The 18191-nt window shown below is 52.2% G+C and overlaps 1 protein-coding gene across 1 annotated transcript in view; it reads right to left on the reverse strand.

Annotated features, from left to right (window-relative positions):
• Window positions 1-4419: 4419 nt before the first annotated feature.
• UMODL1 (uromodulin like 1) overlaps window positions 4420-18191 on the reverse strand; it is a 57333-nt gene continuing 43561 nt past the window's right edge. The window contains exons 17-22 of the mRNA XM_053565105.1: window positions 17857-18176; window positions 12987-13132; window positions 12277-12513; window positions 11879-12038; window positions 10089-10173; window positions 4420-4601 (exon numbers count right to left, since the gene is read on the reverse strand). Coding sequence (XP_053421080.1) covers window positions 4420-4601; window positions 10089-10173; window positions 11879-12038; window positions 12277-12513; window positions 12987-13132; window positions 17857-18176 — 1130 coding nt within the window. The remainder of the gene's footprint in view (window positions 4602-10088; window positions 10174-11878; window positions 12039-12276; window positions 12514-12986; window positions 13133-17856; window positions 18177-18191) is intronic.

Here is an 18191-nt window from a genome sequence, read left to right on the forward strand (position 1 = left end):
ATAAATGGATGGGTGGTTGAGTAGATGGTTGAGTAGGTGGGTTGATGGATGGATGGATAGATGGGTAGATGGAGGGAGCAGGTCATAGGCACCTCACAGCATATATGCACACATTGCTCTCAGCACTTACCATGTTTCCCATTGTCTATTGACCTGAGTATCCACTTCCCCCACAAGACAATGTGCTCTGTAAGGGCAAGGCTTAGTCTACCTCTCTCACCAGTTTGTCTGGAGCTCCGAGCTCAAGGCCTGGTGCACTGGGAGGGTTCAGTGTTTGCAGAAGAAGAGACTGGGGTGGGGGAGATCAGAAGAGAGGAAACCCAGTTTCCATTAGTATAGAAGACACATGAATGGACACAGCATGTTTATTAAGACTACATGAAGACGGCTCCTGTGGCTCAAAGGAGTAGGGTGCCGGCCCCATATGCCAGAGGTGGCGGGTTCAAACCCAGCCCCGGCCAAAAACTGCAAAAAAAAAGACTACATGAAAACTGGAGATGAAGTCTGGAAGGTAGGGCTTTAAAATATATACTTCATCAGAAATCTAAGAAGCCACACGGTCATGGGGTGCAACACCCAGGTCAACTGGGCATTTCATTTGCCAAAGTTAAGGTCCTCAGCTGATTTTGGAGCAGGTGGACTTGACTGAGGGAGAACCAGAGACACAATCCTGGTCTTTCTGGAGTGCCCAGAATGGCACCAGTTCTCGACAGGTGCACAGTGAGTATGTGATGGGAACCAAGCCCAAGGGAATGTCCAGCACAACCAGCCACGTTCCAATGTCATGTGCAATTTATTCTACTTTATTAGACTCTGTCGTCCTCACATATTACACATTGCAATTCTTACTAACTCTAACAGTATCCAGAAAATCAAAACATTCCTTTTCCCTAAATGTCCTGTATCAATGGCAGTGAACTATAGTCAACAAAATCAACATTATGAATTAAAAGCTAAGACCATGTTATAATTCTAAGAGCATTAAGGAAAAGACACTATACTTTCAGGGATGAATTATTGAATATAATTCTAATCTATTTTTCATAAAGTAAAAGGCATAGTATAATGGAGAAAAGTCTAGGCTGAAATACTTAGATTTAGACCCATTTTCTCATTGATTCATTTTTTTACTTTAAGAAACTCCCTCACCCATCCCTCTGGTTTCATTGTGTAATGAGTGAACTGTGCCTCTCCTGTGCTGAGATCATGAACAAAGGCTGGGAAAATACATGGGAAAATGCAAAAGAGTGACATGTATATATTTTATGTTATATCTATTTAGTTGAAAATTTCCGTATTAATAGAGTGCTTTTTAATCACCGTTGTGTAAATAGAAACAATGTCTTTGGATGCAGGTGAAAAAAGAATATACATAGGTCATTGCAAAAGTTCTGAAATATACAAAAATCCAGAGAGGTAAAATCCACATGGACAGAAACAAATGAAGCCCTCGCAGAAACACTGATAAGCTGAGCAAGTTTAAATTCATACAGGTGAATCAGAAAGGACACTATTGACAGTGATTTCTTGGAAGTAAAATAATGGACCATAACACAGTCTGTCTCAAAACTTTCATAGTGACCCACATATAACTACTAAAAATAACATTAGCAATGTATTTATAAGACACATCTATTTTTAAAAGAGCTTTAAGAGCACTGTCCAATGTCTCTGAAAATGTGGAATATTATGTATTTGCTAACAGATGCATCGGGTGATGGAAGCTGGTGGAGTGTAAGCAGGGAGGTGGGCAGTGGGTCACGTGGCCAGTTTGAGTGACCAAGGGCCTGAGCGGTCTGGGCTGGGGGTGGCAGAACAGGGTTTGTGCCAGGTCTGAGAATCTGTGTCTGAGACCCAGGCACCCTCAGCATTCTGCCCACAACTCCAAGGGTCCCTTCATCTGCCTGGCAGGACGTCCAGACAGGGGACTGGGGGCAGGCGGAGGTGGTGTTCATCCTCTCCAGGCTCATCCATGTGTAGGTGCAGGGTGCCAGATGAGCAGACTCCTGTTACTGCCAAACAGGTGAAGAACCCAGCTCGACTCAGGCAACCTGCAGGGGGAAGGAGGTCACTAAGTCACCCTGCATGTAGGAAAGGTGAATTCATCCGGGAAACCCCAGGAGCATGGGGAGTGGAGGGGACCAGCAGGTCAGGGACTGGCATCTGTGCTTACTGGACAGGGACAGATCACACCCAGAATAAAAGAGCAGCAGCTCCCAAAAGGCACACAGTAGTGGGGGCCACGGGGCTGTGCCCAATCTCTGTAGCAATCCAGATGCCTGGGCAGTCACACCACAGCCAGAAGAGACCTCACACAACAGGCTTTGTCGAATCCAACAGAATTTGGTGGAAAGTGTCTGCTTCCACAAGGCAGAAGGACTCCAAGCTCCAAAGGAAATGCCTCCCATAATCTGCCACCTCCATAACTGACAGGGTGTGAGGAGACTCATCATTACACAGACACTATACACAGACACTGTATGCAGGCACTGTACAACATAGACACTGTATGCAGACAGTACACAGACACTGTACACACTGTTCAGACACTGTACAGACACTGTATGCAGACACTGTACAACACAGACACTGTATGCAGACACTGTACGCAGACACTGTATGCAGATACTGTACACACTGTATGCAGACACTATACACACTGTACAGACACTGTATGCAGATGCTGTATAGACACTGTATGCAGACACTATACAGACATTGTATGCAGACACTGTACACACTGTACAGACACTGTATGCAGACACTATACACACTGTACAGACACTGTATGCAGACACTGTATAGACACTGTATGCAGATGCTGTACACACTGTACAGACACTGTATGCAGACACTATACACACTGTATAGACACTGTATGCAGATACTGTACACACTGTACAGACACTGTATGCAGATACTGTACACACTGTATAGACACTGTATGCAGACACTGTATGCAAACACTGTACAGACACTGTATGCAGATACTGTACACACTGTACAGACACTGTATGCAGACACTGTACAGACACTGTATGCAGATGCTGTATAGACACTGTATGCAGACACTGTATAGACACTGTATGCAAATACTGTACACACTGTACAGACACTGTATGCAGACACTATACACACTATACAGACACTGTATGCAGACACTGTATAGACACTGTATAGACACTGTATGCAGACACTGTACAGACACTGTATGCAAACACTATACACACTGTATAGACACTGTATGCAGACACCATACAGACCCTGTATGCAGATACTGTACACACTGTACAGACACTGTATGCAGACACTGTACACACAGACACTATACAAAGCAGGCTCCTCTCACATAAAGGCTTTTGCAAGAAAAGTGGAGAGTGAATAAAAGAAAAATCAACCTATGTCATCTGTGAAGAAACACTAAATGAGGCACTGATGGCATTGCTCCCTCTGCATCCTGAGTTGCTAACTCCTACCAGGTGAGACAGTCAGAGAGAACACACATATAAGGGGTGGAGCATGGGTCAGCCCAGGTGCTGTCACCACCCTTGTCACCAGCACCTCTGAGAGTGTCTGGAGGGACAGCGACACACACTGCCAAGTGTGGTTTGCAATCTTTCTTCTTCTTTTTTCTATTTCTCAAAATCTTTGCTAAATAACAGCCTTGACGTGTCCTGTTAAAGGCTTATACAAAGAATGCAATGCTCTGGACTGTATGCTATTCTTTCCTGGTGAGCTACATGCAGGCCCAGAAAGTGAATAGCCTGTGGGCAGATCAGAAAAGCATCTTCATACTCAGTTCTTAACTTGAGTCATGGCTGCTGCCCGGGAGAGTGTGGCAGTGTGGGGCACCCACTGTGGCAGCCACAGCATATGCGACACTCCCTCATGGGTGCAAGCTTTCAGGGATACAGGACCAAGGACGGCTGCAGGACCGCGCAGCATTCACAGGGTGCCAGACATAGTGGGATGGGCTGTGAGCTCTGGTCCTCACACACCTCTAGGTAGGCAGCACTGATGCCACACATTTTCTTTCACAAGTGAAGACACTGATGCACCGAGGGCTCAGGACCTTGACCGGACTGCCCAGCAAGTGGGTGTCAGAGCTTGAACTTGAGGTGGGCACCACAGTCCTGCTTTCACCCCTGTGGTGCTGCCTGTCTCTGTGGGGCCAGTGCTGTGTAAGTGGGCAGAACCTATCACCGATCAGCCACCTGTCCATTCCCCTCCCTGACACCCTGTTGTTGCTTTTTCAGGAGGGAGGGCACACCCCCAGCAAGGCCCACACAACACTGACACACACAAATCTACGGTGTGCCACAACCCACCCTGCCGTCGTCAGGGCAGCCGAGGTGCGGCCTATACCAGACACTCCATTCTTCCTCCCTCCGAACACACCTGTGGGGCAGACTGGGCCTCTCATTCACGAAACGCCTGGTAGCTGAAGTTGTCGGCCTGGATCTTGACGTTGTATTTTCTGTTCATTCTCCGAAAGCGAACAATCAGAAGGGCAGCTGCCCCTGCCAGCAGGACAAAGATGGCCACCACGATGAGGGCGAAATAGCCGGCTCCCAGGCCTGCTTCTGCACCTGGAGCCTCGCCTGGAGGGTGGGACAGGCACAGGTGAGAGTCTGCCCAAACCTGGAAGGAAGTGACCAGAGCGAGCCCTCCACGTTATCTGGATTGGAGTGGTCTGAAGCACAGGGAGGTGAGCCCCACCAATGCCATGTACCCAGAGGTTACCAAAGGTGACGAGGCAGGGGTCCAAAGCCCAGGAGAACACAGCAGTGAGGGGAGCTCAGCCTGCCCAGTGTCCTGGGACAGCCTTGGCCAAGAAGGTGGGGCCATATGGGAGGAACGGATCCTCCTGGCAGGAGGGGGACAGCCCCACCAGACCCCCGATGTGCGCACACAGCAGGCCCTATGCACGCTTCCCAGACCCACAGGAGCAGCAGAAAGCCCAGGAGGGTAGGCCAAAAGAGCTGAGGACAGCCACTCAAATAGCTGCTCGAAGCCTTGTGTCACACTAATCATTCACAGTAGCCAAAAGGTACAAACAGCCCACATGCCTGTCAACAAACAAAATGTGGTCCAGCCACACAGCAGAACGTTTTCCAGCCATAAAAGGCATGAAGGACTGACCACAGGACTACGCAGGTGGACCTGAGGGAAAGCAGCCAGGTGTGAGAAGTGACATATGTGACCCTGTTTATAGGAACTATCTGGAGTAGATCACACCAGAGACTCGGAGCAGGTAGGCAGGAAGACGGGGGGCTGACTTCCAGTGGGTATGCAGTTGTTTTGGAGTGATAACAACGTTTTGTCAGAGCCACACAGAGCTGGTGGCTGTACAGCATTGCCCGTGTACCAAATGCCACGGAGTAGTTCACTTCAGCGCAGATGCCGTGATGCTTTGTGAATTCATCTCAGTTTAATGTAAAGAGCTGCGCTGGCTGAGAAAGAGCCTTGCTGCCTGCCCCCAGCAGCCCAGGGGAGGCCTGGCCCGGGCAGTGCACCGCGAGTGTGACTCACTTGTGCAAGGCATTTCTACTAGGGGTCACCACCACATCCTACACCACGTTCCCAGCCGTTGATCCTCCTCCATCTCAGACCCTATTGGGGGGTCTGTTTAGAAAAGAGCCCTCATGGGCAACCAGAGGCACCCGAGACCCACGTACCATCCCTGTACTGATTTCCCAGTGGGCAGACCACAGTGGTGCTTCATGGGTTGTCACAGTCAGAATGACATACACCGGTGGGGCCGGGGGCTCCCTCCGGGTGCCTGAAGAGTGAGCAAGACAGAAATGGCAAACCCATCCTTCAGAGAGAGGGACACAGCGGGACAGGGAACCTCACCCCCAGCTGGAGAGGCTACGGCCTCCCAAGGAACCCAAGGTCCCAAGGCCCTGGCCAGCAGGCTTCCCCAGACAACTCCTGCATGGCCGGCCCCTAATCCAGCCCCCAGGGCCATGACAGTGACTCTCCTTATAGTGCTTCCCCAGAAGGCCATTTTGCCAGCATGGGGTAAGGCAGGGGCACTATCCACACCTCACACATGGAGTCAAAAGACAGAAGAAGCCAGGCCCCCAACGACCCCCTGGAGCCCACAACCAGCACAGGCTGCAGCCTGGAAAAGACAGATGGCTGTTTATTCTTGCCTCTCCAGGCGGCTTCTGTGGCTAGCAGCCAAATGCCCAAATGCAGGGCTGCTCGCAGTGGGGCCGCAGGGCTGCTCACAGTGAGGCCGCAAACCAGTTCATCACACTGACTGGTCACTATTGTCCAGGAGTGGCCAACAACAACAAGATCAGTCAGAGATGGAGAGCACACGCCAAGAACCACTCATTCAGTTTGGCTTGGCCGTGGGCAGCACAACCCACCGAACGGTGCACCTGCCGTGGGGGTGAGGGGTGCACAGCAGAACTGCGTTGCTGCTGAGCCCACAGAGGGGTCCAGCTTGGGTCCAGCTGCTCATCCCACAAAGAGCCAGTCAGTGAGAAAGCAAGGATTGCTGAGGGAGAAAAGGAATTTTGACTTGGAAGATGTCCACCAGGTGGGCAGCGCCTATGGTTCAAAGGAGTAGGGTGCTGGCCCCACATACCAGAGGTGGTGGGTTCAAACCCAGCCCTAGACAAAAACTGAAAAAACAAAAAAAAGGCATCCACCAGGGAAATAGCCTCAAACCCATCTCACTGAGTGAGTAAGGGAAGGGGCTTTACAGAGGGTTGTGGAAGGCAGGGCAGGCTACACGGGCTTGAGGTCACAGGGTCTTTGGGTGCCTCATTCAAGAGACATCTGCTGAGGCCTGCAGGAGAGGCTAAGTCTGGTTGCGAGCCTCGGCTAGTAAAGTCTGAGAGAATAAAAAATGACCTCAGCAATTGTTCCAGACCCCTCCTGCTGGGACATTTGAACATTCTAGGGACATCAGCCTCAGACTGGCTCTGCTCCCTAGTGAGTGTGAAACAAGGATGCCCCTAGTAAAGCAGAGACTTCCAGAAACCCAGTGCTGCACTGCCCATGCTGACACACTGCGTTCCAGGAGACGCCCAGCTGGAGTCTTCTCACACTGTCAACCACAGGACCATGTGTTGAATTGTGTTGCCTGAAAAAAGACATGCTGGAATTATAACCCCCAACACTGGGGTGTGACCTTATTTGGAAACAGAATCGTGTGGAGGCAATTAGCTTAGATGAGGTCAGACTGAAGCAGACAGCCTCCTCGTCCTATGTGACTGGTATCCTTACAGAAAGAAGGTCGTGTACATACAGAGATGTGCAGGGAGAGGCCATGTGAAGACAGAGGCAGAGATGGGGTGACACAGCTGCAGCCACAGGACACTTAAAACAAGGCATGGTTAGTATATGGCATGTCCAAAGCTGGCCACACCCAGCACAGCCTGCAGCTTCAGAGGCACCTTGAGTTTGGACTTCTGGCCTCTGGTATTGAGAAAGAATAAATCTCTGCTATGGTAAGCCAGCCAGACTGTGTTCCTCTGTTAGGGATGTCCCAGGACTCCATACACCTGGTGAGAATGCTGGAGTGCATGGCCCCTCAAACTAAGCCAGCCCCTCTCCTTGGGGACACGGGAGGGAGGTATTTACATACAGCCCAGATCTCTACCCTGAGGTGCACCGTCTAGGTGACAGCAGTGTGAATGTGGGCACAACCCCTAAAACCTTTGAGGTGTCCTCATTTCTTCCCTAAAGCGGAAGTGATGTTGACAGCAGGGACAGAGTATGGGGGCAGAGTCAGGGCAGAGGAGATCCTGAAGGAGCCCGTCTGCCAGCCTCTCCGAGCCCCACAGCTTCCACCAGTGTTTCTGTGATTATACTATGAAGTGTAACGAAGTCCCCACCAGCGGGAGATTCTGCTGGTCTAAATGATTCTTTGACGTGTTTATGTGACAGTTATGGATCACACAGAGCTAATGATACAATGAGAAAGAGTGATGAAAAATCAATAATTATAGTCCCTATTCTTAGCCCGACCAATGGCAGCCTTTGTATACTTGGCGATCCCTGGTTATACCCGTGTAGTGCTGTACTGGTGACAAGGGCGTTTATCCAGTCAATTCCATGGGCCAGGCCCTGTAGGAATTGTTATCCCCATTTCACATATGAGGAAAATAAGGCACAATTAATATATAGCCTCCCCCAAAGTCACAAAATTATGGTTGTCAGAGCCAGGTTCTGAATCTAGGGAGCCTAGTTTCAGCCTCAGGAACATTAGCTTACAAAGATTCTTATTTACTATAATCACATCGGACACTCACAACAACCTTATGAGGTAGGCAGGGTATGCTGCAAAGAAAAGTGAGCATGCCCCACATGATAGATGGATGATGTCGTGAATGAGTGGGTGGATGGATGGAGATGAATGGATGGTTAGTTACAAGGATGAAGACAGGTGGACAAAGGTATAGATGGATGAAGGATGGGTGGATGGATAGATGGATCGATGGAGGTGGATGATGAATGGGTGAGTGAACGATGGATAGGTCTATCCAGACCTATGAAGGGGTGAAGTGGATGGATGATGGGTCCATCCTACATAGGTTCTGAGGCCACAGAGCTCCTAAGTGTCAGAACCTACATATAATCAAACTCAGGTCTTCCAACTCCAAGTTCAATGCTTTTCCCGCTGTACTTACAATATTCCACATAATACCTATGAATGAATGAGGTGGTTTAATTTTATTAATAAGAGCACATTTCACACATTTGTTCTTTCTCATTGGGGCTCCAGGCTGACCAGCTCTCCCCAGAGATTTAAGAAAATAAGAGTATAGGAACATTACGTCATTCCAGGACCAGACTGCAGTCACGTGTGGACAGCACAACTCCAGAGATCTGAGAAGGTGAGCCTGGGCCTGGGCAGGGACTTACGTCTATTTATCAGTCTCCTGAATGCTCTGGATGAAAGCCTGCAACTGAGAATTTGGGCCGAGGACCTTCTCCCGCTGCCCCAGCTTCCTTGCCATGTCCTGACCACACTGGGATCCCGGCTCACACCCTGCATCCAACACCCACAAGTTCTTATACAGGAAAATAGAGGCGCGGAAGATCGCCAAGGTGAGAAAAAACAGCAGAAAGGGAAACTGACAAGGATTAGGTTCCACAGCAGCAGCTTTAACCACACAGTCATTTCTTTATTTCTGGCTTAAAACTTGGAGGTCAAAGCCCAGGCCTGGTCCAAGCGACCCCGGCTTCTTATAGACACTGTGTCCCTGATCCTCCAGGATAGGATGGCAGCCGGTCATCTCATCCACACGTCCTGCAGGGGTGGGGGAGCACAGGAAGCCAGGGCAGAGGACGGGCACTGGGTGGTTTCTAAGGAGGGTGCCCCTTGAAAGCTGACACATGACCACGCTCAGCTGCCAGGGAGGTTGGGAATTGTGCTTTTTATTCCCAGCAGCCATGTGCCTGCTAAAAGCTGGAGACTCTGTCACCATGAAAGGAAAGGACAGATATAGGGGGACCACAGGCAGTGTCTGTCTTAATACCCCTCAAACCAATATTCTTTCCTAAACAAGAGAACGGATCATACACAAAATAAAATATTTTCCTGGGAAATCAATTTAGAGTTTTAAAAACTCATGAAATGTAATCGGCTGATAGAAGTTTTAAACTAAGGGGACACTTGCACACACACACACTCACACAGAAGTGCACACTGACTGGTCACAGCTTCAGGTCCTTCCTCCTAACAACCCACCCAGCACGGTTATGCAATGTCAGAAAATCTCACTGGCTTCATATTACGCTGCCCAAAACATTGCATTCTTTAAACTTGTGCTCAACCTCTCAAAGCCTCCGTCTTTTCACCTATGACATGTGACAGCAATGGGCCTCATGGCACAGTGCTGATGGGAGGGGCACATGGCCCTCGGCACATAGAGAACTTAGCACACACCTACACATGGGGCTCTCACCAAATACCAGCTACTGTCATTTCCACTATTACAAGTCTTTTAGGAAAAGCTTGGGTTTCACAATCCAGAGTATGTAGTTGCCTCTGGTTTACATGCTGGTGGAAAGGAATTGGTTCCAACTTTTCTTTAGTCGTCTAAACCAAGTCATCAACTCACCTTCAGACCGAAGGAGGGGTCCCCAAGATGTCTGGTATGTGACAGAGTTTTCACTACTTTTCAGAAGCCGAAAATCATTGCAATTCTGTTTTCATTTAAAGGAGAGAAACTTCAAATTAGTTGAATAAGGTTTATGGAAATGTAACTCACTACCAAGGATGATGATCTGATTCGTATGATTTTTTCCTGCTGGCATATCCAGTCGCTGGTGGGTTAAGTTGAGGCAGGGCAATGTAGACCTGGCGAGGTCAGGTGGGAATGAAGAGAGAACTGGGGATTGGGGAATGGGGGAGCAAGTGGGATGCTCACAAGCAGCAAGCTGGAGAAAGCCCCTTGGGTCCTCGGGGATCGTGTCTTAGTCACAGCTCTCAGAGCCCCTTTCCGTTCTCCAGGGGTCCCGCAGCCATGTGCCCTCTTAATGCCTTTGCCTCACAGAAGAGGCTTCCTGGCTCAGCAACACTGTGGAATCCCCTCACTGGACACCTGGAATGGCTTGCAGCGCGTCCTCCAAAAAGACGTTGAAGTCCTGAGCCCCAGGCCTGTGAATGTGACCTTATTTAAAAATCGGGTGTCTATAGACGCCAAGTTAAGAGGAGGTCTTTAGGGTGGGTTTGACTCCAATATGGCTGGTGTCTTTTTACAAAGGGCAGATTCGGACAGCACAGACCTGCACTCACAGAAGACAAGTACGGATTGGCAGAAGACACAACCCACACAGCCCCCAAGCTGGAAGAGAAGCCTGGGGCGGGCCCTTCCCTCATAGCCCTCGGAGGGAGCAACCCCACTGACACCTCAACCTTGGACTTCTGTCCTCCAGGACCGTGAGACAATAACTGAGTTGTTTGAGTTATGTAGTTTGGGGCCCCTTGTTACAGGGGCCCCCAAATACTTGTGCAATCTCCGCCCTAACGAGAAAGACTACATGCCAAGGGCTTGAGGGTAAAACATCGAGGTGGCTGCCGACTCTCTTTAGGCTTCCAAAGATCTGGTGGAGCCAGGCATAGACTCCAGAGCACCCCTCATCCTGCTGGCCCTGGGGCCCTCTGCTCCTTTCGTCCCTTGCTCAGGAAGATCTACTGTCTGAGCAAAGGGACTTCATCAGAATTGGCCACCACTGCGCTTCTTCTCTCCATGTCCTGCCTGCTGACCCTCCAAGGCAGATCACCTAGGGAAACTTCAGAGTCCAATGTCACCCTCTCAGAGGAGCGCAGGAGCACGCTCTCCCTCCAAGAGAGAGAGAAACATTCAGCTGCTGTGCAAAAGGCCAGGAGAGCATCCTGCGCTGCCTGTGCCTCACGGTGGGCACTTGAAGAACTCCTTACGTAGCTCTCAAACCTCAGGCTCACAAAGCAGACTCAACTCAAAGGTCCAAGGAAATGAGAATGTAAGATTGTTCGTAACCCTTCATGAATGTTGAACACAGGGAAGGGAAAGCCTCAGTGAATGTTGTAGCAGCTGATATTTGGCACATCCTGTCAAAGCCACTGAGAATAGTATTAAGTTAAAATAACATTTTTATACCTGAACGTTTGATAAATCACCTTGATTTCGGAAAGGCACTGCAGCATTGTTACAGGCAGTGCTGATTCCACTCAAGTTTAGCCATCCATAAATCTGAACTATCCCTGCCTCACACCGGCTCCCTCCCCCAGGCTGCAGGGCACGGCCACTCCTCCCAGAAGTCACCTCCAGAGCCACTCGAGCCCTGTGCTTTTGTCAACAAAGCAACTTTCCTCATGGCCGTAAGAAACGTGACTCCAGCCAAAAGTTGAGAAAACCAAAGCACTTACAATCTTGCAGGTGGCTCCCGGGGACTCCATGCAGACACGCAGCTTGCAGTGCAGGTAGACAATGGAGTTGTTGATAAAGGAAAAGATTTTCAGCTTAAACTGGGCCTTGTTGGAGTTGCCGTTCTCAATCACGCTGGTGTATGTGTTGGGGACAGGGCAGCTGAAAAGAGGGGAAATAGGATGCCTTATCTGTCAGCGGGCCCTGCTGGCCTTGTTCTCAGATGAGTTACTTACAACTACATCTGAGGATGCTGAGCATCTCACAGGCTCCTAGGGAGTCGGAGGACTGGCACCTGGCCAATTTCCAGGAACACAGGTCCCTACCAGTGTCTGCCTGGAGGCCAAAGCAGGAGACACAGCAGTAAGGGGCACTGCCCAGCACCCGCCTGGGCTCCTACCTGTTGTTAATGAACCCGAAGGTGACGGGGTCCCTGGCGTTGCTCGACGGGGTTGCCCAGCACTCTGTCAGGACCACCTTGAGGCCACTCTTCTGTCTGTAGAGCCCCACTTCGATCTTGACATCATCACTGGCAGACACGCTGTAATTTTGAGGTATGGGAGAATCTCCAATAAATAACTGCATCTCGGTAACAAAATTCCCAGCGCCATGGAGGTCCTCAATGATGGTGTAGACCCTGCAAGAGAGAGCAGCTTTCAGGAGGCTTGTTCCTCTGAGCCCTCTCATCCCTGTTGCTCCCCAGAAAAGCCACTGCAAAGGAGCGTGGGTGTAAACAAGACCACCTAGCTGAGGCTCGTAGAGGACACTTATCCCGAGCTCGCTGTACCAAGGGCTGGGACTCCCCCACACATGTGGGCGGCAGGGGAGGGGCCTGCAGTGCAGAGAGGCCAGCTCAGGTGTCCCCTGAAGGAGGCGTTTCCCAGAAGCAAGGCATCGTATAGGGTGGGTGAGGGGAGAGTGTCTGGCTTTCCCTGGCTGGTCCCGAGTTGAAAGTGGGGACAAAAGTTACAAGAGCATCCGTTATTACCCACCCACTGGTCATTGACTCTCAGTCCTTTCAGCCTCATAAAAGGGTCTTCAAGTGGTTAAAATCCTAAAGAATCCCCCCAACCGAGGTGCCTGAGAGGAGCCGGGCTCCTCTCCACTCACCCCCACTGTGGGGTGTAGCCCGAGGAGGCCAGCAGGTCGTTCTGGAAGGCACAGCGGATGGGGCTGAGGATCTTCAGGGAGTGCATGACCACCTCCGGGGATCGGTCGTTCCTCAGCGTGGTCCTCACCACCGTGTTCGTCGTGTTCTGAGCACAGACAGGGACCTGAGCTAGCTCCCAGGCCCCAGCAGGCCCCACACCCAGACCCTGGGGCAGGGGCACAGGAGTCTCTTTTTTAAAGCCTCTTCCCCAACGTGTCAAAACCCTGATGATTTTCCCCTAATAAAAACCGGCAAAGAGAACTTCTAGCCCATCTACTACTTGCCAGGAGGAGGTGAAACCTGTAACTGGGCATAGTACATGGCATCTGCACAAATAAGTCTTTCAGGGAATCTTAATTTTTGACAAGCATTAAAAGCCATCAAGAGCACCTATGGAGTCTGGGACTCGGATGACTCGAAGAGGCAAATTTCCTTTTTGCAACAAGCCCAAACCCCGCTGAATTTAACTGTTGAGCCCAGTGTTTATCTAGCTCAGAATAGTGGGGCGGGGGTGGGGGGCGTTCGGGGGGAGGGCGGCTGCAGGCCCCTCCCTGGGCCCCGCCCGGGCCCCACCCTGGCCCTACCCATGGGAGACACTGACGCCTCCCTTTACACACCAGCAGAAACTGTCCTGTTCTCACCTCTGGCTCGGTCCCACAGGCTGACACAGATGCCTCCCTGCTCAGGAGCTGTATTGCCTGCTGACAGCTGCCCGGCCCCTCTGGGGCAGCCCCTGCTAAGCTTATCTCAGCCCAGGCGAGGGTCTAAGCGTCTTTAATGAAGTGAAGCGAAACCCAGATGGTTCCTCTTAGGTTGTGGGAGTTGAAGGGGTTGGTGTGGGGTGATGAGGAAAGACCTTTGGGGTTGTTCTTGCAACCCAGGGACTCATCTAAGACTCTGAGCGTTCCCGAGGAAAGTGGAATCTGCTCAGCAGAAGCGATTGAGCATACTGTGCACACATCTGCTCCCCGAGGCCTTGGACACCTCCTCCACATTGACCCTCCCCTGCCTGGCCCTCCCCGAGTCCACGCTCAGCCTCCAGGCAGGCTCCACACCTCCTGCGGCTGCCTTCTGTACCTGTCTCCCATCTTCATCCATCCCCAGCTTCTGAGGCCCTCTTGCCTCAGCTCCCCAGGTGGCTTTGTACTCAGCTCTGAGGTCTAAGCCTGCACCTCTTGCTCAGGAAGCCTGTTCCCACCCATCAGCCCCCCAGGTGTCACCTCCCTGTGCCCCTGTGCTGTGGCTCTGAGTTTCAGCTTTGTTTAAGCTTTGTTCCAACTCAGCATGAAGGCCCAGCTGGCCTAGCTGGTCCCCGCACAAGTGTGTCTACCCAGAAGAGGCAGAGCCACAGAACACAGGGCACATAGTGCAGGGCATAGGACATGAGGTACAGGGCACAGGACACAGGGTGCAGGACATAGGACACAGAGCACAGGACCCAGGGTGCAGGACCCAGGGTGCAGGACACAGGGCACAGGACACAGGGTGTAGGACACAAGGCACAGGATGCAGGACTCAGGGCACAGGGCGCAGGACACAGGACACAGGACACAGGGCACAGGGCGCAGGACACAGGGCGCAGGATGCAGGACGCAGGATGCAGGGCGTAGGACACAGGACACAGGGCACAGGACACAGGGCACAGGGCGCAGGACACAGGGTGCAGGATGCAGGACGCAGGATGCAGGGCGTAGGACACAGGACAGAGGACATAGGGCACAGGGTGCAGGACACAGGACACAGGGTACAGGGCGCAGGACACAGGGCGCAGGATGCAGGGCACAGGGCGCAGGACGCAGGATGCAGGGCGTAGGACACAGGACACAGGACATAGGGCACAGGGTGCAGGACACAGGGTACCGGGCACAGGGTGCAGGACACAGGGCACAGGACACAGGACTCAGGACGCAGGGCGCAGGGTGCAGGGTGCAGGGCGCAGGGCTCAAGGTGCAGGGCATATGGCTCAGGGCACAGTAGACATGGTGCAGGGCACAGGGCATAAGACTGGCTCTCACAGGCAGGACCAGCCTTGAACCTAACCTCCATAGACCTTTCTGAGCTGGTAGGGGACTGAATGTCATTGTGCACAGAACACCCAGCTAACCAGTTCCCCGGGAGGGCACAGCACCCTTCCCCACCCTTTTTTCCAGAAGCCAGGGCCTTGGGTTGCTCACAGGCCCTCAGGGAAACAAATTCGGCCCCTTCCTCCCATTGTTGCAGCTGCCAGGAGAGGCTTCTCCGTGCAGCTTCCTGGGAGAGGACAGCCTTCCCACCCGGCTACCCTGCCAGGCACTGACCCTGCTGAGCTGTCCCCACAGTCTTAGACCCCACCCCAACCCTGGCGTGAGTCCACCAGCCATACATGCCCAGAGCCAGGCCAGCTCCCACCCGGCCTGAACCACTTGGGCAGACCCCACATCTTAGCTGTCCACAGCACCCTAGACCCCACTCTGGCCACAGCCTGGCAACCTTGGATCCACTCTTGGTTCCCTCCACTCGTTCTATCGGACCATTTGGCCTCCTTCCTAGGACTGGCCTCCTCCAACCCCATTAGGAGGCAACATGGGTCCCTCCACACAGCTCCCCCCATGGTCCTGTGCCCTCACCCCAGCCCCCAGGCTGAACAGTCCAGGCTGTGGGACTCAGCACTGAACAGGTGTCCCCAGCACTGCCGGGTCAGTGTGACAGCTCTGAGCCCTGTCTGAGGCTGGCTTGTTTCTGCCCCAGGGCCCTGCCCTGGGCTGGACTAATGGAGGTGCTGCTCCCCTCCTCCTGCCGCCCAGCAGGGCCTGAAGCCTTGGGGTGACCAAGTGGGGCAGGGGCAGGGCCCACACGCAGGGGTGGTTGCTGTGATGCAGAGAGCTCCCCAGAGGAAGCAGGACCTGCAGCCTGGTCTGCCTCACATCGGAAAGATCCAACATGGGCCCAGGACACCCTGGCCCAGAGCCGCCTGAACAAGCTAGAATGTGGAGGCCTCAGGCCAAGGCACTCCACCTTCCCGGGTGGGTGCCCCTCTGCCCCAGGCCTGGCACTGACAAAGACCCTGCAGTAAAGGGAAGTGTGGAGAGGGCCGCAGTCCCTCTGATGGGTATTTCTGAAGTCATTCCACTTCCCAACAACATGCATGCACACATGTGCACATTAACACACTCACACTCATGCACACGCACATTCACACACAGGGATATTCAGACACATCTGCACACACACACAGACACTAACCAACACATTCATACACACAGACACATGCACCCACATGCACACACATCTGCACACATTCAATGCACTCATACACTAACCAACACACTCACGCTCATGCACACCCCCACACACATCCAGACACGTGCACACACATCTGCACACATGCAATGCACTCATACACTAACCAGCACACTCACGCTCATGCACACCCCCACACACATCCAGACACGTGCACACACATCTGCACACATGCAATGCACTCATACACTAACCAGCACACTCATGCTCATGCACACCCACACACATTCAGACACGTGCACACACATCTGCACACATTCAATGCACTCATACACTAACCAACACACTCACGCTCATGCACACCCCCACACATTAAGACATGTGCACACACATCTGCACACATTCAATGCACTCATACACTAACCAACACACTCACGCTCATGCACACCCACACACACATCCAGACATGTGCACACACATCTGCACACATGCAATGCACTCATACACTAACCAACACACTCACGCTCATGCACACCCACACACATTCAGACACGTGTACACACATCTGCACACATGCGGAGCACTCATACACTAACCAACACACTCATGCTCATGCACACCCACACACACATCCAGACATGTGCACACACATCTGCACACATGCAATGCACTCATACACTAACCAACACACTCACGCTCATGCACACCCACACACATTCAGACACGTGTACACACATCTGCACACATGCGGAGCACTCATACACTAACCAACACACTCATGCTCATGCACACCCACACACACATCCAGACATGTGCACACACATCTGCACACATGCAATGCACTCATACACTAACCAACACACTCACGCTCTTGCGCACACACACACACACACATCCAGACACATGCACACACATCAGCACACATGCAATGCACTCATACACTAACCAACACACTCACACTCATGCTCGCCCACACACACATTCAGACACGTGCATCCACATCTATATACATGTACACACACACTCATAAATTAACCAGCACACTCACGTCCACATACATTCAGACAGGAGCACACACATCTATCTACACATATACACACTAACCAACACACTCTCATGCGCCCTCACATTTACATACATAAATTGAGACATTGCACACACATTCACACGCATGCACACACTCATATGCTAACCAGCACATCAGACTCACACACCCACATTCACACACACAGACATTTTCAGACACATGAATACACATTTACACCCATGTACCCTCATATTCACACACACACTCGCTGCCTCTCTTTTCCTGCCCTCAGTTTCTACCCCCATGTGCAGGGAGAGGGTTTAAAGCCCTAACCCTGTGACCCCTGCAGTCACTGTACACCAGAGGCCCTGCGGGGTGGGACTCACCGCCCGCTTCAGATCTCCAATGGCTGGGGACACAGCCTAGCCCAGTCCCTCTGCTGGCTTCCCCTGCTCAGAATCAGACACCTGGATGCAGGGTCCTGCCTGGTCCCCCAGCCAGATGAGAACCCTCCCTGTGCAGAGGCCCGTGTGGCCCAGAGCAGAGCCCTGCACCCAAGGGCTCGATGGACCGGGGGGGCTTACACTTTGCACGATGGTCCCACACTCGCCCCAGCCGGCCACCAGGAGTACATGTGTGCTGTTGCTGTCGCTGACGTTGCAGGAGGGGTGTCCCAGGTACAGGGAGGACTCGGGGATGGACTCCTGCTGCAGGAAGCGCTTCTGGATGGCGATGGCCACCTTCTCGATCTCACAGAGCACCCTGACCGCCCCAGTCAGGTTCAGCCGTGGGGGCGGGCCATGGGGGCTGGCGGTGGCACTTTGTGTAAGGGCAGCCCTGGTCCCTGCAGGGCTCCAAAGCCAATCTGGGTCAGGGGCCTGGGTTGCCCTGCCAGGAGAGTCACCTGCAAGGCACAAGG

This window comes from Nycticebus coucang, chromosome 16 (genome assembly GCF_027406575.1).
Source record: "Nycticebus coucang isolate mNycCou1 chromosome 16, mNycCou1.pri, whole genome shotgun sequence".
Lineage (NCBI taxonomy): Eukaryota > Metazoa > Chordata > Mammalia > Primates > Lorisidae > Nycticebus > Nycticebus coucang.